The sequence below is a fragment of the Mesoplodon mirus genome, assembly GCF_964341445.2.
Source record: "Mesoplodon mirus genome assembly, chromosome: 19".
Lineage (NCBI taxonomy): Eukaryota > Metazoa > Chordata > Mammalia > Artiodactyla > Ziphiidae > Mesoplodon > Mesoplodon mirus.
In genome coordinates this window covers 52,123,849-52,147,058 of record NC_138995.1, presented here as the reverse complement: position 1 = coordinate 52,147,058, position 23,210 = coordinate 52,123,849, and the positions used below count along the sequence as shown (strand labels likewise).

The 23,210-nt window shown below is 50.9% G+C and overlaps 2 protein-coding genes across 3 annotated transcripts; both read left to right on the top strand.

Annotated features, from left to right (window-relative positions):
- Positions 1-1,126: 1,126 nt before the first annotated feature.
- On the top strand, positions 1,127-11,225 carry ECH1 (enoyl-CoA hydratase 1; the record flags this gene model as incomplete). The annotated part of the gene is made up of 10 exons (XM_082605655.1): positions 1,127-1,259; positions 1,664-1,871; positions 1,998-2,086; positions 8,711-8,835; positions 8,920-8,968; positions 9,097-9,161; positions 10,107-10,177; positions 10,265-10,336; positions 10,598-10,748; positions 10,927-11,225. The coding sequence occupies 10 exons, from the start codon at positions 1,127-1,129 to the stop codon at positions 11,029-11,031; spliced, it is 1,068 nt and encodes a 355-aa protein (XP_082461781.1). The 3' UTR covers positions 11,032-11,225.
- A 1,491-nt stretch (positions 11,226-12,716) lies between these two features.
- LGALS4 (galectin 4) lies at positions 12,717-20,202 on the top strand (the record flags this gene model as incomplete). Of its 2 annotated transcripts, XM_082606530.1 has the most annotated exons (10): positions 12,717-12,761; positions 13,085-13,173; positions 14,770-14,974; positions 16,361-16,495; positions 18,838-18,864; positions 18,988-19,026; positions 19,198-19,227; positions 19,529-19,617; positions 19,809-19,974; positions 20,056-20,202. In XM_082606530.1, 10 exons carry the CDS (start codon positions 12,717-12,719, stop codon positions 20,200-20,202), a joined length of 972 nt encoding a protein of 323 aa, XP_082462656.1. The 2 variants fall into 2 exon arrangements, with proteins under 2 accessions (XP_082462656.1, XP_082462657.1); XM_082606531.1 differs by lacking the exon at positions 18,838-18,864.
- Between the last annotated feature and the right edge of the window lie 3,008 nt (positions 20,203-23,210).

Below are 23,210 nucleotides of genomic sequence, written 5' to 3'. Positions count from 1 at the left end.
AAAAAGAAAACAAAAAAGTCACAAAGTAGGGCTTCATTGGTGGCACAGTGGTTAAGAATCCACCTGCCGATGCAGGGGACACGGGTTCCAGCCCTGGTCCGGGAAGATCCCACATGCCCCAGAGCAACTAAGCCCGTGGGCCACAACTACTGAGCCTGTGCTCTAGAGCCTGCGAACCACAACTGCTGAAGCCCACGCGCCTAGAGCCTGTGCTCTGCAAGAGAAGCCACCGCAATGAGAAACCCGCACACCGCAATGAAGACCCAACACAGACAAAAAATTAAATAAAAAAATTTTTAAAAAAGCAAAGTATTCATTACAACCCCATTTGCCAGAGACAGAGACCTTGAACTAGTGACTTCTCAGCTGGTTTCCTCTGCATACAACGTAAAATATAGTACAACCCCGCGGTGGTGTGGCAATTCAGATTATACAGTCAGCGCTTAATGTTGGCCGGCCTATATTCCCATTCCCTTACATGGATAAATTCAGTAGTAACTTTTTTCTTTTAAAATTTATTATTTTTAAATTTTGGGCTGCGTTGGGTCTTCATTGCTGCTCGCGGGCTTTCTCTAGTTGCGGCCAGTAGGCTTCTCATTGCAGTGGCTTCTCTTGTTTCAGAGCACTGGCTCTAGGTGCGTGGGCTTCAGCAGTTGTGGTTCACAGGCTCTAGAGCGCAGGCTCAGTAGTTGTGGCCCACGGGCTTAGTTACTCCGGGGCATGTGGGATCTTCCCGGACCAGGGCTGGAACCCATGTCCCTCGCATTGGCAGGAGGATTCTTAACCACTGTGCCACTAGGGAAGCTCCCTGTGTGTGTTTTTTTTTTTTTAGTTAATATGGTACAAATGCATGATTGCAAACTTGCAGAGCTGCAGTTATTCTGCCATTATGCCCTTGGACATTCATCTGTCTCCAATTTCTCCACCATTATGAAACAGCTGTGGTGAATTCTGTACATAATGTCCAAGAGCAGTATGAACCATTTTCTTAGTCCGGGTATCTACTGGTCCAAAGGTTCCATGACCGAATCACTCTAATGGCCGGCGAACCTAGAAGGCTGTTTCCGGTTGCCCTTGGTAAAGATGGCGAGAAGAGGACCGTCACTGGCGTCAGGCTGTGGCCTCGATGCCCTCACCAAACATGGCGGCCTTTTGTGCCCGCCCCCTTAGCTTCCTCCTGTCGGTTTACTCCAGCGAATCAGTAGCAATGGCGGCGGTGATACCGGCTTCTCGGAGGCTCCGCAGCTTGCTGACCTGGCGTGAGTCACCTCTTGACTTTTGGGAGTCCGTTGAGCTTTCGTGCTGTCATAGCGACAGTCGGACGGGGAGGCCTGTCCCGGGTCTCGCAAGGTCGGAGCCCCTTATTAAACTCAGGGGTCCATGTGCCCCCATCCAAACGGCCTGTGTCTTACACTCGGGTCCCTGACGGCTCAGTGTTCCCAACCTGGAGTCAGTAGCACGATCACGGGTCTGAAGTGGTCCTCATACTGAGGCCACTGATAAGTGCACCCTAATCTTAAAGTCTGTATTTCCCTAAACCAAGGCCTCTAACAGGCCTGTGTTCCCCAATCTAGTGTCACTGAGATGTGTGCCCTCTGCTCTTGAAGGTGCTGTGCCCCCAATCTGGGGTCATCAATGGCTCTTCCTTCCTTCATCTCCCCAGGATTGACAGCCCGCACCAACCTGGGTCTCAGCCTTAACCTTCATCCCATGAGTTCCTTTGCACAAGATGAGGCCTCCAAAGCAGCCCCCAAGGAAGCCCCAGGCCACAGCTATGAGTCCCTTCGGGTGACATCTGTCCAGAAACACATCCTGCATGTGCAGCTAAACCGGCCGGAGAAGAGAAACGCCATGAACAAGGCCTTCTGGAGGTCCGGCCTGCAGATTCTGGAGGCCTGCCTGCAGGAGGAGGCGGGGGCTAAGGGACTGGGCAGGGGTGGGCCTGAGGGCAGGGGATTCCCACGCCAGACACGGCCCTTCCCCCCTTTCCCCCACAGCGAGATGGTGGTGTGCTTCAACAAGATTGCAGAAGATGCTGACTGTCGCGCTGTGGTGATCTCTGGCGCAGGAAAAATGTTCACTTCAGGTACCAGGGGCTCGCCACACCCACCCCTGCCAGTCTCCCCTGCTCCTGGGAATAGATTAATGCTTCATAATTAGTGTTTTAAGCAGCTTCTAACTTCCACTTTGATCATTTTCAAATACAGAAATTAGTCCATGGGACTTCCCTGGCGGTCCAGTGGTTAAGACTCCGCGCTTCCACTCCAGGAGGCATGGGTTCATCCCTGGTTGGGGAACTAGGACCCTATATGCCGCACGGTGCAGCAAAAACAAAAGAAAAGAAATTAGTCCAACAGAACATGACAGGATCATCGGCTCTAAAGTCAGGGTTTTCATCCTGAACCTGTGGCCTTGATCAAGGTCTTTAATCACCCAGAATCTGTTTTTTTTTATGTCAGTAAAGCGTGTTGTAATAATTACACACTTTCTGGGAATTCCCTGGCAGTCCAGTGGTTAGGACTCAGCACTTTCACTGCAGGGGCCCGGGTTCAATCCCTGGTCGGGGAACTAAGATCCTGCAAGCTGCGAGTGGCGCGGCCAAAAAAAAAAAATTGCATGCTTTCATGCAATTAATTACTCAGCCCACATGAACTGATTTCCAGTTACATGTCTGTTAGATCTTTTGATTGTCCCACAGTTCTTTTCTTCAGGTTGGATAATTTCCATTGACCAGATTCATCAACTCCTTTGTCACTTCTGTTCTGCTGTTAAGCCCATCCAATGATTTTTAAAAATTTCAGATACAGGCATACCTCAGAGATATTGTGGGTTCAGTTCTAGACTACCACAATAAAGCGAATATAGCAATAAAGCAAGTCACACGAACTTTTTGGTTTCCCAGTGCATATAAAAGTTACATTTACACTATATTGTAGTCTATCAAGTGTGCAGTAGCATTATGTCTAAAAAAGAAAGTACATACCTTAATTAAAAGATAATTTATTGCTAAAAAATGCTAACCATTTGACAATGCAAGGTTGCCAGAAACCTTCAACGTGTAAGAAACAGTATCTGTGGGACTTCCCTGGTGGTTCAGTGGTTAAGATTCCCTGCTTCCAATGCAGGGATGCACGGGGCATGTGTTCGATACCTGGTCAGGGAACTAAGATCCCACATGCTGTGTGGTGCAGCCAAAAAATCAAAAGAAAAAACAGTATCTGTGAAGCGCAGTAAAATGAGGTATACTTGTAGTTTGCAGTTCTCAAATTTCCATTTGGTTCTTTTTTATATTTTCCATTTCTCTGCTAAAGTTTCGTATCTTTTTGTTTGTCACAATCATATTTTAAAAAAAATATTTATTTGTTTATCTTTGGCTGCATCGGTTCTTAGTTGCTCACTCGGGATCTTCATTGCCGCGTGCGGGCTTCTCTTTACTTGTGGCCCGTGTGCTCAGTAGTTGTGGCGTGTGGGTTTAGTTGCCCCTCGGCATGTGGGATCTTAGTTCCCCGACCAGGGATCAAACGTGCGTCCCCTGCATTGAAAGGCAGATTCTTAACCACTGGACCACCAGGGACGTCCCACAACCATATTTTTCTTTGCATCACTGACCGTAGTCACACTGGCTATTTTAAAATCCTTGTCTCCTAATTCCAACATCTGGGTCGCCTTGGCGTCAATCTCTGTTTCTTATCTTTTCTCTTGAAAAAAAAATGGGTCTCATTTTCCTGTTTCTTTGTTTTCGGAGTAAGGTTAGATTGTATCCTGGATATTGGACTATGGGAGAAAATGATGTGGAAATTCAGGATCTTATTACAAAATTCCAGAGTGTTGAGTTTCCTGTTTTAGCAGCTAAGTTGGAGTCAGTGTTTAAATCTCTTTGCTGGGCTGTCTGCCTGCTTCATGAGTCAACAAGAGATTTGGGCAGAGCTTATACACAGAACCTGGGGCTCCCCTCTCTGGATCTCTGCTTTCTGGAATTTCCCCCCCTCACTTTCTATCAGCTGAGGTCACCCTGGGCTCTGTCCTTTGGTTCTTCAAGTACAACTTCAACCTGCCCTCAGGTTAACTTTTTTAAAAACAGGTAACTCGGCCAGTCACTTTTTCCAGAGTCTGCCTGGTGCCTTCAGGTAATTGGATCTTGTCCAACAAGGGCACATAGTTGGCACCTGTAGGAGGGTCCATACCAGAAGTGGAGGGTCACATACACTGATTTCTGCACAGGGCCCAGCCTAGTGCTGGAGTCCCAGTGGTGACTGAGGCAGCCCCAGGCCCTGCCCTCATGGAGTTCCCAATTCAGTGGGGAAGACAGACAGTAAACAATGTCTTTCTTTCTTTTTTTTTTTAATTTGCTTTAAAATATTTTATTGGAATCCTCTTGATAAGACCAAGTAAAGGCCACCTGAATGATTTTGGCCCCCAAATTTCTAGGCAGTCCCCTCTCCCCACCCCAGGAGGTTGACAGCTGCTCACACAGGTTAAGGCAGGAAAGATGTGAAGTTCCAAGGGTCTGTCCAACACCAGGTAGAGGACACCCTTTGTGTCAGCAAAATTCACAGTACCCAGGTAGAAGGTGCGCTGCTGTGACTGAAGTGGCAGGAACCATTACCGGGGCACCCCAGCTACCCCAACAGCACTTCTTCAAGAGGAGAATTCCAAACCTTAGGCCTTCAGTCACCAGGCCAGCCCTGAATCTCTGTGAAGGAGCACTGCCCTGGCTGGGCTTCCAAAAGCTCTCCTGCTTTATTCAAGAATAACACAACAGTGGACGTCTTAAACGCCCTCGAGGCGCTCAGGAGCCTCCTTCAAGACTCAGGGGCCTGGGAAGAAACCAATGAGTCAGCAGAAGCCAGGGCGACTCCAGACCAGTGCCCCCTGCCCTGAGCTGGGTCAGTTCCAAGCAGTGGCATCACAGAGACATCAGACACTCTAGTCTGTAATGATGGTTCATCCTGCTCAGACCATGTATTTCTGTTTCGTCTGTTAACATCTCCGCATGTCGTGTCCGTTGTTTTCTTTCTACAACTCTCTCTGTTCTCCTTCATTCCTTTGTTCATCCATTCAACATTCCAGTGCCAGCCCCCTTCCTGGGTGCCGCGGACCTCAAAACAGAAAGCAGCCCCGGGCTTCCCTGGTGGCGCAGTGGTTGAGAGTCTGCCTGCCGATGCAGGGGACACGGGTTCGTGCCCCGGTCCGGGAGGATCCCACATGCCGCGGAGCGGCTGGGCCCGTGAGCCATGGCCGCTGAGCCTGCGTGTCCGGAGCCTGTGCTCCGCAACGGGAGAGGCCACAACAGTGAGAGGCCCACATACCGCAAAAAAAAAAAAAAAAAAGAAAGAAAGAAAAGTAAGCAGCCCCTGTTTCTGAGCCCTTTCCCTCATGGAGTGCAGGATGAGGGTTCATGTGTAGCCAGCCGTTCCAGGCCTGGGGTCCTCATCTTTCAGCTCACAGCTGATTGTGGCCATCTCGTCCCATTTTCGATCTGAAGGCCAGAAAGAAGAAACCCAACTTAATTAGCAGTTTCAATGATAGAATGAAACTACTAATTTTTAAAAAAAGAACTAGCCCACACTTATTTACGTTTGTGGAGTGTCTCTGAGCACCTTACACGTATTAATTCTCACCATGACCCCATGAGGCAGGCTCAGTCCCCATCCCCATTTGATAGGTGAGGAAACTGAGACTCAGAGAGAGGAAGAAACTTGCCCAGTTCTCACTGCTGGGATTTTTGAACATGGGCTGCCTTGCTGCAGAATCCTTGCTCTTCACGGCTAAGTGGCTATGGCCCAGGTGTCTGACAGACTGGTTCAAAGTATGCCGAGCCGGAGGAGCCCGCCACCTCCCACCCCTGCCAGCTGCACACACCTTCACCTCTCTGTGGTCCCATCTGAAGAAAAGGGAGATGCTATGAGCCCCCACCTCATCAGGTTGCCGTAAGGATGAAACGAGTTGATAGGCACAGAACATTAATTCATGTGGAACTTTTATTAATGTAGCTGTTATTATTTTTTTTCAAAATAAATTTATTTATTTTTGGCTGCGTTGGGTCTTCGTTGCTGCGCGCTGGCTTTCTCTAGTTGCGACGAGCGGGGGCTACTCTTCATTGCGGTGCGCGGGCTTCTCGTTGCGGTGGCTTCTCTTGTTGCAGAGAACGGGCTCTAGGCGCGCGGGCTTCAGTAGTTGTGGCACGCAGACTTGGTAGTTGCGGCTCGCAGGCTCTAGAGCGCAGGCTCAGTAGTTATGGCACATGGGCTTAGTTGCTCTGCGGCATGTGGGAATCTTCCCGGACCAGGGCTCGAACCCGTATCCCCTGCATTGGCAGGCAGGTTCTTAACCACTGTGCCACCAGGGAAGTCCCCGTAGCTGTTATTATTGATGATTATAAATAACTTAATTGTGATGATGAAGGAGATCTGAAACATTTAGAGGTTCCCAGGGAACGAGATAGGGGACCTCTCCGGAATGACTTCTGACTCTGGAGGGGGACACCTTGTACCGTGGTCTGGGGCCCTTTATTCCAAGGGGTTGCAGACACCCGCGTCTGCAGATCCAGATAGGGTGGATAAACCAGCAAAACCAGCAGGAGGAGGTGTGGCCAGGTGCCAAGCCGGGCTTGTTCTGGGGGTAAGCGTGGCTCCCACTGAGTCCTACAAGCTGTGCAGGCCTAGTGGGAAGCTGGCAGATGCCTGCAGGCTGATGCAGGCGGTTCTGGCCTCAGCTGAGGCGGAGTATATAATAATAGTAACTTGTGATGCCATTACGTGCCAGGCATTGCTCAAAGCGCCTCTGGGCTCTGTCGCTTGAATCCTTGCAGCCCCATCAGCTCTCAGGAGGATTTTAGGCTCATCTTACAGAGCAGAAACCCAAGACCCAAAGGATGGAGTGACCTGGCCAGGGTCACACAGAGGAGCTCTGTCTTACCCATACTTAACTTGCACAAATTCAGCTCTGCCCTGAGTCAACACTCCTCTGTTCTCGTTCATTTAAATAAGCTGTGCAGGCAACAGAGCCTCAGAGAGTCAGGGGTGTGGCTGAAGGTGGGAGTGATTTTTCAGGTTTGTCAAATAGCGTTGTTCAGAGGACAGGCAAAAGGATGAGAGTGGTTCACCTCGGGAAGAAGAAAATTCTGCTCAGAACCACCCTGTAGCTCCACCTCACTCAGAGTCAAAGCCAAAGTCCTCCTCTTGGCCCACAAGGCCCCACAGAGTCTGCCTCTGTCACCTCTCTGACGTTGGCTCTTCCTAATCTCCCCCTTGCTCACTCCACTACGCTGGCCTCAGTGGTCCTCACACAGACACCGGGGGCATTCCTACCGCAGGGCCTTTGCACTGGCTGTTCCTGACATGTAGAACTCTCTTATCCCAGATATCCCTACAGCTCCCTCCCTGTGGTCCTTCAGATCTTTATTCATATGTCGCTTTTTCAGTTAAGAGGGTCCCTGACCACCCTAATTAATACTGCAAGAGCCCTCACTGTGCATGTGCATGCACGCACACACACACACACACACACACACACACACTCCATTCTACTTCCCTCCTTTAATTTTCTTTTAGTACTTGTTGCCACCTGACAAAATGTATCTTCTTACCTGTTTGTTTCCCATAGAAGGGCAGCTCCATGGGGGCAGAGATTGTTGTCTGTATTGTTCACTTATTGAGCACCTGCTGCGTGCTAGGCCCTGGTAGGCACTGGGGATACAGTGGTGGGCAAAAAGCCAAACTCCTTGGGGGTGGGGAGGTGGGGAAGACAAACTCCTCCGCTCATGGAGCTCACATCCTAGAAAGGGAGACAGGCACTAGACGAGATAAGCATACAATTATGTGCTAACAAGAAGGCAGTGCGGGAGACATGGCCAAGAAAGGAGGTGAAGGGTGACAGGCTGCTATTTAGCCACGTGGCCAGAGGGGGCCTCTGAGGAGGTGACCTTTGAACTGTGGCCTGATCGCTGGGGAAGGGCTGTTCTGGGCAGAGGGAGGGGCAGGCACAGAGGCTCTGGGAAGCGAATGTGTTGTTGGGATGGCTGATGGAGGCTGTGTGCCCAGTGGCATAGGTTGGAAATGATGCTTGTGCAGGGCTGGTAAGGTCTTGGCAAAAGACCTGGCATTTCATTCTAAGTAAGAGGGATGGGGGGCGTCGGGGAGAAGAGAGGGCCCTGAGGTGATCACAAGTGCCCTCTGGCCGCGTGTGGGGAACAGACTGTGGAGGCAGGTCAGTGGAGGAAAGGTCAGACTTGGGATTGTCTTAAAGTTGGAGCCACAAAAATTTCTCCATTTCCGAGCTTCCTGTCTCAGGAAACATTACCACCTTTGACGCAGTTGCTCGTGCCCAAAACCTTGACCTCCAGGCCATCTGGCATCACAGTGAAAAGCATGGCCCCTGGAGCCAGCTGCATAGTTCTGGGTTTGAAATCGCAGTTCCACTGTTCACAAGCCAGTGTGACCTTGGGCATGTGATTTAAACTCCCCGTGCCTCAGTTTCTCCCCCAGGAAAATGGAGGTAGTAATAGGACCTACCTCAGAGGGTCCTTGTGAGGCTGAAGTGAGCAAAGACTCGATATACGTTAGCTTGCCTTGACTTCACACCCCAAAGGCAGTCCCTCCTGTGTGAGCTGCTGTTTCCACTGTGGTGGTTTGCGTGGCCTCTGAACTCTAGCCAGGGCAATGGGTTGGGCCTGGGCGGCTAGGTGAGCCTCCCCAGATCTCCCCACCAGGTATCGACTTCGTGGACATGGCTTCAGGCCTCCTTCAGCCCGCAGGAGACGACGTGGCCCGCATCAGCTGGCACCTCCATAGCCTCCTCAGCAGATACCAAGAGACCTTCAGCGTCATCGAGAAGGTGACTCTGGGAGGCTAGCAGGGCATCCCCCCTGCCTGCCGCTCCTGGACCAGCCTTGACCCTGCCCCTCCTGTCCCCTTCCAGTGCCCTAAGCCGGTGATTGGTGCCATCCATGGGGCCTGCATTGGTGCAGGTGAGTCTGCAGCCACCCACCCAGATCTGTTGCTAGTTAGACTTTGGCCCAAGGTGCAACCCCACAGTCTGGGGGTGGGGGTGGAGCAGTCCTGTGGTTGTTTAGTGTCCTTGGCCTCTACTTCCCAGGAGTGGATCTTATCACCGCCTGTGACATCCGGTACTGTACCCAGGACGCTTCCTTCCAGGTGAAGGTGAGCCATCCTCCCGAGCTTCTGCTTCCTTGGGCCCTGCTTAGAGCTGGGAAATGAGTGGCAGAGACAGGTCAGAGCAGGGGTAGAGCAGGAAGGGAGCAAGCTAAGGGGGTGAGAGTGAGTCTAGATGGCTTCATGGAAGAGTTAGTTAGAAGTGAGCCTTAAAAAGTAACCCTTGGGGGCTTCCCTGGTGGCGCAGTGGTTGAGAGTCCGCCTGCCGATGCGGGGGACACGGGTTCGTGCCCCGGTCCGGGAAGATCCCACATGCCGCAGAGCGGCTGGGCCCGTGAGCCATGGCCGCTGAGCGTACGTGTCCGGAGCCTGTGCTCCGCAACGGGAGAGGCCACAGCAGTGAGAGGCGCGCGTACCGCAAAAAAAAAAAAAAAAAAAAAATTAACCCTTGGGACTTCCCTGGTGTTCCAATGGTTAAGACTCCACGCTTCCAAGGCAGGGGGCGCCTGTTTGATCCCTGGTCAGGGAACTAAGATCCCACGTGCCACAGGAGCAAAAAAAAAAGAAAGAAAAGTAACACTTGGCCAGGGAGGAAGTCATGGGTAGGTCATGCAGTCAGTGTGCGGTCAGGGAGGGGTTGAGGCTGGGGGCGCTGTTGGCATCAATGCTGGAGGGGGCGGGAGGCACGATGGAGCTCATGGATGGAGGGGGGCAGGGCAGGGATGAGCAAGGCTTCCTTCTGGAGATAGATGCAGCTGACCTCAGAGAATTGGGAGGGCAGAGGAATTGGAAGGTGGGCTGTATTCTAGACCGAAGGAACCTACATGGGCAAAAGTATGTGGATGGGAATGAAACGGGGTGTTTGGAATGGGAGTCTCTGAGGTGGGGGTGGGGTGGGACCTCTGCAGTAAATGCAGAATTTCATTGGCACTGAGGTTGCATGGGGGACAGTAGTGGGCAGAAACCAAGCACGGACAGGATTGCTCCCCCCAGGAGGTGGACCTAGGTTTGGCAGCGGATGTGGGAACCCTGCAGCGACTGCCCAGAGTCATCGGAAACCAGAGGTGGGTGAGAGGAGCCTGGGGAAGGGGACGGCAGGACATCTAGACCTGGGATGACTGCCACCCCCGACATGCTCTGCCCTCTTGCAGCCTGGTCAACGAGCTGGCCTTCACTGCCCGCAAGATGATGGCTGACGAGGCCCTTGACAGTGGGCTGGTCAGGTAGGGGCTGAGGCCTGTGCTGGATAAGAGCTCAGGGGCAGCCAGACCTGGGTGGGGCTCTCTGGATCCCCGTGTACCTTAACTCATGGATTCCAAGTGGCCTCCTCTCTCTGGGTGGTCTGGAGTCTACTGCCCTGCTCTGATTGGTCCATTTCACTGTGGTATCTTCCGTTTTCTACTGTGATTGGCCACTTCTTCATCCATGAGAGGGAGAGGAGAGCTCTTCTCAGACCGCTGACTCCAAATGCCTTTCATCCTCAGCCGGGTCTTCCCAGACAAGGAGGTCATGCTTGATGCGGCCTTCGCCCTGGCAGCCGAGATTTCCAGCAAGAGCCCCGTGGCGGTGCAGAGCACCAAGATCAACCTGCTCTATTCCCGCGACCATTCGGTGACAGACAGCCTCAACTTCATGGTGAGACTCTCCGTCCGACCAATCGCATCCCTTCTCTGATCCCAGAGCAACCAATCAGGGCACAGCGGCCCCTGGCAGGCCTTGTCCTCTGATTGGTGCACTGCTATCTCCCATTTTTCATTGGTCCAATTAAAATCTTCCCGTATCTTTTCCATTCCCTGCCTCCGTCTTTATCCAGAAATCCTGGAACATGAGCATGCTGCAGACAGAGGACGTCGTTAAGTCTCTCCAGGCCTTAATGGAGAAGAAGGAACTGAAGACCATCACCTTCTCCAAGCTCTGAGAGGCCCTTCGTCCCAGGTCCTGGCCCAGGGTCTAGCGTTGTCCCGTCTCATGCCTGCGCTTCCTCATTCACAGAGAGGGAGGATTAGTGAAGATGGTCCCCCTCGCTGTCTTCTTGGCCAGTCTCCCTCTTCATAACTTTATGACACAGCTTTACTCATGCCTTGTCTTCGCCCCACGAACAATAAAGCAATATAAAGAACCCGGTGTCCTTATTGGAGAGAGAGGCGAGGCAGAAAGGGGGTTAACATGATGATCCTGGGGGCTCCAAGGACCACACTTGTGCTGAAAGTTGGGGATAGAGATATGACCAATGGGCATGGGAGCCATGCAGGTGATGACCATTCAGAGTGGCAGTGGGCAGGCCAGGGCTGGTAGCAAGTCACGTGAAAGGCCACAGACGGTCTTCCTGCCTGCTCCAGGCTTGAGGGCGGCATTTCCCCTGCCTGGCCCCCACTCACTGCACAGCATAGTAGGTTCCGGTGCTGGAGTCTGGCTAGGGTTCTGCTGCTACCCAGTCTTGGGCCAACTGCCTCACTTCTCTAAGCTCTGAGTTCTCTTTTCCATATGTAATCCCAACCTCCTGGAGAATCCCTGGCGGTCCAGTGGTTAGGGCTTTCACTGCAGTGGCCCGGGTTCAATCCCCTGTGGGGGAACGAAGATCCCACAAGCCGCGTGGCGTGGCCAAAAAAATAAAAAATAAACCAACGTCCTGGATTTATGTTTGGAATGAGGGCAAGAGACCAAGCATTTTTTACAAGGTATTATTTTCCTTTTTTTTTTGGCCGCGCCGTGCGGCTTGTGGGAGACTTGTGGGATCTTAGTTCCCCCGACCAAGGATGGAGCCCAGCGCCACGGCAGTGAAAGCATGGAGTCCTAACCACTGGACCACCGGGGAAGTCCCCAAGCATTAATTTAATGTCTCCTATATGCCACGTCCTGTTATGAATATTTATTAACTTAGTAATTCCTTTCAAGGACCCTATGAGGTTAATACTATTAATATTCCCTATTTAACAGATGGGCAAATGGGCAAATTGAGGTTAAAGCACTGACACAAGATCAAACAGTGAAGAAGTGGCAGAGGAAGGAGTTTAACCCAGCACCTCAGGCTCCAGAAGTCAGTGATCTAAACCACTACATATACAATATAACGTACATACTAGAGGCATGCAGCAATAAATTTAGGTCCTTGAACAGTTCCTGGGAGTATCAAGAGTGCCCAGTTCCTCCTTGCTTTTTCACTTGTTTCCATTGCCCATCTGTCCTGGGCCACTCCTTTTAGCCTTACCCTGCCCAACCCTCCTGGCCTCACCCTCCCTCTGACAACAAGGGGTCAGCCAGGTTTTTATGGGCTCTCATAAGGCCCTTGAAGGGCCAAAGTTCGCCAGCACTTCCTCTTTGCAGAAGAGCCTAGAGGAGGCAGTCCTGAGCTGAGTACCTCAGGCCTGGCCCAGAAGATCTGGGTTCCGGCTGGTTACCAGTGAGGCTGGTAAGAGAAGGGAGACTGGGGGTGCCCTAGAAGATGTGTGCCTAGGATGCCCAGAAGAGGGACCCCGTGGACCCTGCCCTGCCAGCCACTCCCTTATCCTCAGGTATAAGAGCCACCCACCAGCTGCTATCTGCCGCCATTTCCTACTCCTGCAGCTCTTCTCACCGTACAAGCCACCAGCCCAGCCTCTCAAGATGGCCTTTGTTCCTGCACCAGGCTACCAGCCAACCTACAACCCGGTGAGATACCCTAGTCCCCGGCTTAGCTCCACCCTGACCTCCACGCACCAATTTACCCTCACCCTGATCCTCAGAGGCACCCACCCGGCCATTGTGGGTCTGATTTACCCAGTACTGACCCTAGGGCTTGACTTACTCCCACGCTGATAGACTATTTACATCCATCTCCAGCTCTCAACCCTCTTCATCTTCACGCTGATCCCTCACCCCTTGGTTTCCTCTCCCTTGCTTAAGGGAGGGGGGCTGGAGGGGCTTCTGACTGAGTAGTAAGGGCTGCAATAGGCAGATGGCTTTTGAGGCCCCTCACCTGGCCCCTTCTGCAGACGCTGCCCTACCACAGGCCCATCCCAGGCAATCTCAGAGTTGGAATGTCCATTTACATCCAAGGAGTGGCTAGCGAGCATATGAAGAGGTAAGACCCTCCTCCATGCCAGGCTAGGCTGGGAGGGGGCTACAAACAGGGGGCTTCCAGCCCAGGTGCAGGAGACCTATTTCCCTTCCTCCCCACCGCTGAGAAGAGGGCTCTATGCCACTGCACCTGATGGCCAAAGAACAGCTCTGGTCTGGGGAGTCCAGGGCTTGGTGATCAGATCAGGCGGGGGGCTGGGAGGTGTTAGGGAGACTCACCATGACAGGTGGCCCCAGAGTTGGGACACTGGATTGGAATTGATGGGTATGACAGCATGAATTAAGATCACAGGCTCAGAGCTGGTCCACCTGAGTTCATGTCCCAGCTCTGTCACTTACCAACCGTGTGACTGGGAAAGCTCTGTGTGCTTTAGTTTGTCATCTGTAGAATGGGTTTTGAGGATTCAATATGTAAAGCATATAGAGTCGTATATTCAGCACTACAATAACTCTTAGCTTTTTGTTTTCTTTAATTTTTTAGATTTATTTTTGGCTGCGTTGGGTCTTCATTCCATGCGGGCTTTCCTTAGTTGAGGCGAGTGGTGGTGGGAGGGCTACTCTTTGTTGTGGTGCACGGGCTTCTCACTGCGGTGGCTTCTCTTGTTGTGGAGCACGGGCTCTAGGTTTGTGGGCTTCAGTAGTTGTGGCACGCGGGCTCAGTAGTTGTGGTGCATGGGCTTTGTTGCTCTGCGGCATGTGGGATCTTCCCGGACCAGGGTTCAAACCTGTGTCCTCTGCATTAGCAGGCAGATTCTTAACCCTGTGCCACCAGGGAAGTCCACTTAGCTTTTTTTATGGTTTTAAAATTGTGATGATAAAAAAAAAATGGTGATGATAATTGAATGATGTCATAGGACTGTTGTTTCTTTGTTCATTGTTTCTGTGTCCACCAAGTACCCACTCTGTGCCTAGGTGCTGGGGACAGAGCATTCAACAGGACAAAGATCCCTGTCCTTGTGGAGCTGACATCCTAGTAGAGGAGACAGATAAAAAATAAATAAGTCAGATGGCAATAAATGCTATGGAGACAAATGAGGAGGGAAAGGAGATGGGGAGCAGATGTGGGGTAGGGGTTGTGTGGCATTGTCCCTTTAAATAAGGTGGCCAGGGAAAGGTTCCTGGGAAGGGAATTTTTCAGCAAAGACCTGAAGGAGGTGAGGGAGGGAGCCTGGGGTGTATCTGAGGGAAGAGCATTCCAAGCAGAAAGAACAGCCAGTGCAAAGGTCCTGAGGCAGGTGTGTACATGCCCCCTTGGAATAATTTGGGGGATGATGGTGTGAAGGGAGCTGTGGAAGGTGCTCCGATTTGGGTTTTCACAGGGTCCCTCTGGCTGCATGTGGGGAATGGCCTTCAGGAGCCAGGGCGGGGGCAGAGAGACCTGAGCCGATAGAGACTGGGCTGGGGTAAACGCAGGAGTCCCAGTAGCAGTCTTATTTGAAGCTGGGTCAGGGAAGGGGGTCTCATAAGGAAAGGGAGTGAGCAAAGGGGTAGCGGTGGGAATCTGCCCCTTGGAGTGCAGGGGCACGATCTCCGCCTCCAGTCTTGGGTAGTAGTGCGCTGGCGTGGGCGGCCAGGGGGACAGCCCTTCGTGTCCCACCAGGTTCTTCGTGAACTTCGAGGTGGGGCAGGGCCCAGAGGCAGACGTCGCCTTCCACTTCAATCCCCGCTTTGACGGCTGGGATAAGGTGGTCTTAAACACGAGGCAGAACGGCAACTGGGGCAAGGAGGAGAAGAAAAGGAGCATGCCCTTCAGCAGGGGCGCCGCCTTCGAGCTGGTGTTCATGGTCTTGGCCGAGCACTACAAGGTCGGAGCCTCGAGGGCGGGGCCTCCCCTCCCCACCCCTCCCTCCCTCCTTCCCTCCCTCCCTCCCTCCCTCCCTCCCTGCCTTTCTGCCTTCCCCTGATCCCTCCCTCTCTCCCTTTCTTCGTTTTTCCTCTCTCCCTTCCCCCTCCCTCCTCCCTTCCTACCTCACTTTTCTTTTCTTTTCTTTTCCTCCTCTCCTGCCTCTCTTTTTCTCATTCCCATTCCTCCACCTTGGAGAGCCTTCTAACGTGTTTCACGCATAACATCTTGCTCCCGTGTTCTTGCGAGGTATGTATGTTGGCCCTTTCTTATCAGGAAGTCTAAACACACACAGAAGCACAGAGTCCTGGGAAGCCCCCCTCTCCTTGGCCAGCGCCGAGAGCTGTCCACTCTCTACCTCCCACTTCCCCTCCGGTTATTTAGAAGCAAATCCCAGCTATCATATAATTTCATTCATAAATATGAATGGAGTTCTCTCCATCCCCTGCCTGCCACTCCCCATAAATGACACACATCAGACACCCTGTGCACATCTGTCCCAGCCTGACCCATGGGAGAAGTCTTCTGGCAGGATAACCTACCTGGACGTTATCTGCCCTCATATGGACACCAGATATCTAACCTCATCACCAAGGTTAACATCAGGGCTTGAGCTCGGACAGACACGGGTTCAAGTCTGGGCTTTGCCTCTCCCCAGCATGTGACCTTGAACTGGTCACTCTACCACCTGGAACCTCTGCTTTCTTGAACAACAGGGACAGTGTTTTGTCCTCCCTCACGGAGCTGTTGAGCCAATCATCATGTTGATGCCAGCAGGTAAAGCGCTTAGCATGTAGGAAGCTCTCAGTCCTGGGGAGCTGGATCTCGGCTGTGCCCATTGCTTAGCACTATAAATAGAACCGTGATGGCTTACAGTACTCTTGAGAGGTGATGACAAGGCAAGGCTCTACATGGGATTTCCACAGTGCCTTTGACATGCCTTCCCAACAGTCCCAAGGCGAGATCCCATTTTACAGATGCAGAAACAAAGACTCAGAGAAGTGACTGACTTACCTACTGACTTACCTAAGCTCACACAGCCAAGACATGTCAGAGCTGGACCTGACACCCAATCATTTGGTACCAAAACCAGGACTCCAATTAAGTTATCTCCCAATCTCCATCCTCAGGCTAAATTCTCTATTCTCTTCCACCCACCAATCTGTGAACTGACTTTTGACCTCAGCTTGACCTCTCACCGGTGGACTCAAGATTCCTGACTCTGAGGCTATCCCAGCTCACCCTCAAAACTTGTGACCCCAAGTTAAAAATCTCCCTGTTTCCTGCTTCCTGTTTTCTACCCTCCAGGGTTAGTGGTGCCACCTCTGACCTGACCCCTGCCCTCCAGGTGGTGGTAAATGGGAATCCCTTCTATGAGTTTGGGCACCGGATCCCACTACAGATGGTCACCCACCTGCATGTGGATGGCGACCTGCAGCTTCAATCAATCAACATCATCGGAGGCCAGCCCACCCCAAACCAGGTGTGTGGTGTGTCCCCCTCTTGTTTGCTTGCTTTCTTCCTTAATTCATCCCTACATTCACTTATATCCTGAGCACCTGCTCTGTGCCAGACCCTTTGCCAGGTGATGCCACAGACCCAGCGGCAACCAAGACAGTCTACTGGGAAGACACATGTGTCACCAGATAGTAGTGGCCACAAGTCGTCAGTGCAGGGGTGGGGCACATACAGGAGGTTTGGAGAGTCTTTTTTTTCTTTTTTTAAGGTATTTGCACCATTTTCTACACCATCATTTTATTTTATTTTATTTTATTTTATTTAATTATTTTGGCTGTGCCACGTGGCTTGCAGGATCCTACTTCCCCAACCAGGGATTGAACCCTGGCCCTTGGCAGTGAAAGTGCAGAGTTCCAACCACTGGATGGCCAGGGAAGTCCCTGGAAAGTCTTAGGAAAGGCTTTCTGGAGGAGAAGTAGGTGTGTAAGCTGAGTCAGAAAGTGAAGATAGGGAGGGACAAAAACCACAGGAGTAGCAAACATGTTTCTGAGAAGTTGCCTGACGTCATCAGTCAGCTGGGAAATTCACTGCCAATCACAGGGAGCTACCACTACACACCCGCCAGAAGGGCTATAACGGGAAAGGCACATCATACCCATGGCTGGTGAGGCTGTGGACTGGCCGAGACTCCCATACCTCGGGAAATAACTGGGCAGCATCTACGGAAGCTGAACAGACACACACCGGTGACCATGAAACCCCACTATCAGGTCCACGGTGAACAACTGGCCAAGACACAAGCACTAGAACCCCACAGCAACACTCCTTGGAGAAGCCCAAACTTCAGAACCCTGGCATGTCCTTCAGCTGAGGGCTCTACCCTTCCCAACCTGTAAGTCCCCCAGCCCCTCCAAGGGGAAAGTACTCTGATGATCATCAGCCCCATTCTACAGATGTGGGAACTGAGGCACGGAGTGCTTCAGTAACTTGCCCAAGGTCATGGAGCTTGTAAGTGGCAGAGGCACGGATCAAACCACTCCTCTTCCTCCCTGATGAGGAAACGCTGGGAATGTCTTCATCCCTAAGGTGGCCTTGGGCCCATGGGTGTTCATTTTACTCTTGTGCTTCATCAGTGTGTTTTATTTTATTATTTATTTACTTACTTACTTATGGCCGCACTGCATGGCTTGCGGAATCTTAGTTCCCTGACCAGGGATCAAACCCCGGGCCCCCACAATGAGAGTGCCAAGTCCTAACCACTGGACCGCCAGGGAATTCCCTCATCAATGTATTTTATTTTATTTTATTTTATTTATTTATTTTTTTTGTAGTACGCGGGCCTCTCACTGTTGTGGCCTCTCCCGTTGCGGAGCACAGGCTCCGGACGCGCAGGCTCAGCGGCCATGGCTCACGGGCCCAGCCGCTCCGCGCGGCATGTGGGATCCTCCCCAACTGAGGAACGAACCCGTGTCCCCTGCATCGGCAGGCGGACTCTCAACCACTGCGCCACCAGGGAAGCCCCCAATGTATTTTAAAAAGAAAAACAACATGGGAATTCCCTGGCGGTCCAGTGGTTAGGACTCCTCACTTTCACTGCCGAGGGGCCGGGTTCAATCCCTGATCAGGGAACTAAGATCCTGCAAAACGCTCAACACAGCCAGAATAAAAAGAAAAACAAGGATGAAGCAATTTTTAAAGGACCTTCAGGATAGTTGGCTTAAAACGGAAGTCGAGGCAGAAATGAGTGCATCAGAAACAGAGAGAAAGAGTGAATAAAAATTGTTGGGTGGGGAAAGGAACCACTGGTGAGAAGGTGAGGACGAGAGAGAGGAACAGAGACAGAGACAGCGAGTAAGAGAGGCTGAGAAACAGAGTCACACACAGACTGAAAGAGCTGAGACAGACAAGGGAGAGACACGAACTTGGCTGGTTAAAGCACCCCTAGTTGCCCCAGGGGTGTGCATGTAGAGGGAGGGGCAAATCATGGTTGGAGATGAGGTGAGCAGGGTGCTGTGTGGGCCTGGGGGTGTGTAATGAGGGTGCACACTTTATCGTGTGGCTCCTGGATTGAGTGGGAGGAGAGGAGTGGATGAGGGTCCTGGGTCAGCAGGAAGCCAGGACAGAGGTGGGTACAAAAACAGAATTTGCCAGCCTTGTCCTAAAGGAGTGGGCTGAGGTTCGCTGTGCACTGGATATCCCTAAACACGGCGAGTTCCTCTCCATGAATGAGCCATCTGAGTGCTACCCTTTGACCCCGAGTTCCCTTGGCTGGTGGTGGTAGGCTGCCCTGGGGCGGGCATCCTTGACACCCTCCAGGCCCTAGTTTAGGGTCCCCCTCATTGCCTCCTTCTCCTTCTGTGCCCACAGATACCCATGCCTAATCCGGCGTACCCAGTAAGTACCTGCTGGTGGGTGATGGACTTCCCCTTGAGGTGGGGTTCAGTGGCTGAGGAGGCCCTAGGGCAGCCAAAGGACCCCCAGCCTCTCTCCATTCATGCCTTCCGTCCATCTGTGTAGGGTCCTGGGCAGTGCTACCAAGTGCTAAGTAACCTCCCTGTAAGTGGGAGGGTTGTGTGGCCATTTGGGGGTGGGTGGCAAGAATTGGAGGGTGGTCAGAGAGACTGGATCCCCAGTTGTACTAATCCAGCACCTAGAGCTACGCCTGCATGTAGTAGGTGGGCCTAATATTTGCCGAATATTATAGAATAACTCTTCCTCACTTCACAGACCATGGAGGGACCCCCAACCTTCAACCCGGTAAGGTCTCTAGTGGGACTTTAGGGTTCTGTGGTGGGCAGTTTGTGGGCAAGCAGGAACTGGTGGTGGGTCGGGGGTCCTGAGCCATGGGGAGCCCTGAGAAGGTAGGAAATAGAGTGGGCAGAGGGTGTTTGGGGCGGGAGGTGGGTGGGGAGAGGGTGGAGTTGGTGGTCAGAGGGGGTGGAGGTTGGCGGTTTGGGACATTTCCCAGGACAAGTGAGAGCCCCTCTCTGAAAACTTGTCCCGCCTCTGGCTTCTGGGGACCTGAGAGATGATGGGACACCATGTTCTCTTCCCACAGCCTGTGCCATTTAATGGGAGACTGCAAGGGGGGCTTACAGCCCGAAGAACCATTATTGTCAAGGGCTACATACCCCCCACAGCCAAGAGGTACGGAATCCAGATTGAGGTGTGAATCCTTGGTCCTCCTCATCCCTCAGTCCTAGGAGTCTGAGCCCTCAGCCTCCTCCTCCACTGGAGACCTGGGAATCCAGTCCCCAGTCCCCTCCTTCCTTGGGGAGCAAAGCGCTCCCCCACCTCCCCCTGACCCATCTCACTCCTACCTTTCTCTCTGCCCCCAGCTTTGTCATCAACTTCAAGGTGGGATCCTCAGGGGACCTGGCTCTGCACATTAACCCCCGGCTGAATGAGGGCACCGTGGTTCGGAACAGCTTTCTGAATGGCTTGTGGGGAGCCGAGGAAAGGAAGGTCCCCTACAACCCGTTTGGTCCTGGACAGTTCTTTGATGTGAGTCTGGGGTCTCTTTCCCTGCTTCCCTCCAAAGCCTCTGTCCTGGCTCTGGCCTCATGCCCGCCCCTCTCTCTGCAGCTGTCCATTTGCTGTGGCATGGATCGCTTCAAGGTGTATGCCAACGGCCAGCACCTCTTCGACTTCTCCCATCGCCTTTCGGCCTTCCAGAGGGTGGACATGGTGGAGATTCAGGGTGATGTCACCTTGTCCTATGTCCAGATCTGATCTATATCTGGGGCCATAACCCTTGGGAACACAGGAAGATCCTGTAGGACTCCTTTCTAAGCCCCTAATAAAATGCCCGAGGGTGTCTTGTGAGTGTACACGACCCTGTTCGCCTCCCTCACTGTTCCTTCCTTCTTGGTTCAATCAAGCACTGTCTATTCAGCCATCCAATCATCTGTCCATCCATCCTCTCATCATAATAAATCTAGGGCTTTATGTGTATGAACCCATTCACTCCTCACAATGCCAGGAGGTAGGTACTATTATTATTTTCCATCTGTAAATGATGAGGAGACAGGCAAAGAAAGATAAAGCTGTTGCCCAAGGTCACAGAGTCCATAAATGGCAGAACCAGGATCCAAATCGAGGTGGTCTGGCTGCCAAGGCTACGTGCTCAACCACTATACAGCCTGTTGTCCCATCCACCCTGCATCCATCCAACCAAAAGCCCATATACCCATTCAACATCCAACCATCTAGACACTCACCAATCCATCTATCCGTCTGTTTGTCCAGCCATCTTTTCATCCATCCCTTCATCCATCCACCCATCCATTCATCCCTCCATCCATCTATCTCATCATCCATCAATCTTTCCAAACATTCATCCGAGCATATGTTCATCCATCCATCTAAACATTCAACAATCCATCCACTCTACCTCTCCATTTTAGCTGTTTGTTCATCCATTCATCATCCAGCCGTTCACCCATCCATCTGACCATCCATCCATTCAAACATCTAACTACTTATTTATTAGTCCATATGTCTATTCACTCAGCCATCCTTACATCCAAATTTCATTCATCCTTTCATCTCTTCACTCCCTCCTTCATTTGTCCATGCAGTTCTCTGCCTTCCAGCACATCCATCCATCCATCCATTTGTCCATTTTTTATCTATCCAGTCATCCATTCTTCTCTTCATGATCTATTCCTCCATCCATTTCCAATTATTTATCCATATATTTATCTCTTCATCTGTTCACTAACCATGTGTCATTCATTCAAGCATCCTTTTATCATCATCTTTGTGTTGAGTTAATAATATGTTCATTTACTTACACTTTCATGCATCCATTTATTCACTCTTATTCATTCACTCACTCGCTTGTTCACATATCCAGTCATTTGTCACTGTCTATTCAATTACTCATTCAGTTTATTGTCTCATTCATTCACCTGGTCTTGTTCTTAAACAGTCCTACGTTGCAATCCCCTGGGGAGCTTTTAAAAAATATTGATACCTGACCCCAACCCAGACCATCATTAGGTTAAACCACAAAAATGCCATTTTTGTAGGTTAAAAGTGGTTAAATATCAATAATTTTGTATGTTCTAGCCTAGTAAATCTGTAGTGGGTCCTGGGCATCAATATTTTCGTTGAGTTCTCCAAAAGATTCTATGGATTTGTCAAACATTGATCAAAGATGTTCTGGGGGCCCTCAGACCCTGGATGGATGCTGAGGAGGTCAGGAAGGGAGGAGAGCTGACCTGGGCAGCCTCCAGTCTGAGGCAGTCTTCTCCTTCTTCTGGGCTCCCTCCTCCCTTACTGAACACTCACTGCCCAGGGATGGCTGTCAGGAGATACATCAGTCACGAGCCTAGAGGAGCACAGGGAGAGGGTCCCCCAAAGAGCTGGAGAGGCCACGTTTAGTTTTCTGTCACTGCTGCAATATGTTTGAAGAAATTATGGCTGAAAACTTACCCAATTTTATGAAAGACCTTAGTTTCTAGATCCGAGAAGCTCAATGAACTGCAAGTAGGATAAATGCAAAGAGATCCATACCGAGACCCATCATAGTTAAACTGCTGGAAGAAAAAAAAAAAAAAGACAAAGAGAAAAATTTGAAAGCTATAAGTGAAAAACAACTCATCGTGTACAGGGGAAAGCAGTACGATTCACAGCTAAATTTTCATGGAAACAATGAAGGCCAGAAGGCACTTGAATGATTTATTCAAAGTACTAAACAAAAGAAAACTGTCAGTAATTCTGTACTCAACAAAACTATATTTAAAAACTGAAGGCAAATGTTAAGAAAAAAAAGAAACAACAAAAAACTGAAGGCAAAAGGATACTCTGAGATAGACAAAAACTGAGAATTCATTGCTAGCAGACCTCCCTGTAGGGAATACTAAAGGAAGTCCTTCACAATGAAAGAAAATGACATCAAATCCACAGGAAGAAATAAAGAATCCTAGAGATTATGAACATGTGGATAAATATTTTTCAAAATTATATAAATAAAATTTCTTTTATTTTTTCTTCTATTTTCTTTAAAAATGTGATTGTAGAAGTGAAAATTATAACACTATATTGTAGAGTGTATAACACATATGAATGTGATATATATAACAACGATAGCACAACATAAGGTGGGGGCTTCCCTGGTGGCGCAGTGGTTGGGAGTCCGCCTGCCGATGCAGGGGACAGGGGTTCGTGCCCCGGTCCGGGAGGATCCCACATGCCGCGGAGCGGCTGGGCCCGTGAGCCGTGGCCGCTGAGCCTGCGTGTCCAGAGCCTGTGCTCCGCAACGGGGAAGGCCACAACAGTGAGAGGCCTGCGTACCGCAAAAAAAAAAAAAAAAGGTGGGAAATGGAGATATATTGGAGCAATGCTGCTATATTTTACTGGAATTAAATCTCTATTAACATAAAGTTGACTTGATCATTTACAATGTATATTGTCATCCCTAGAGTGACAATTTAAAAACCAGCTTTCAAAATATACAGTTAAAAAAAAAACAGAGGAAGTTAAATGGTATACTAAAAATTGTTCAACACAAAGCCAGGTAGTGAAGGACTAACAGAGTAAAAACAAATAGCAAAATGGCAGCCATGAAGCCAACTGTATCAATCACGACATCAAGTGTGAATGAAATAAACCTTCCAACCAAAAGTCAGAGATCGGGGCTTCCCTGGTGGCGAAGTAGTTAAGAATCCGCCTGACAATGCAGGGGACACGGGTTCGAGCCCTGGTCCGGGAAGATCCCACGTGCCGCGGAGCAA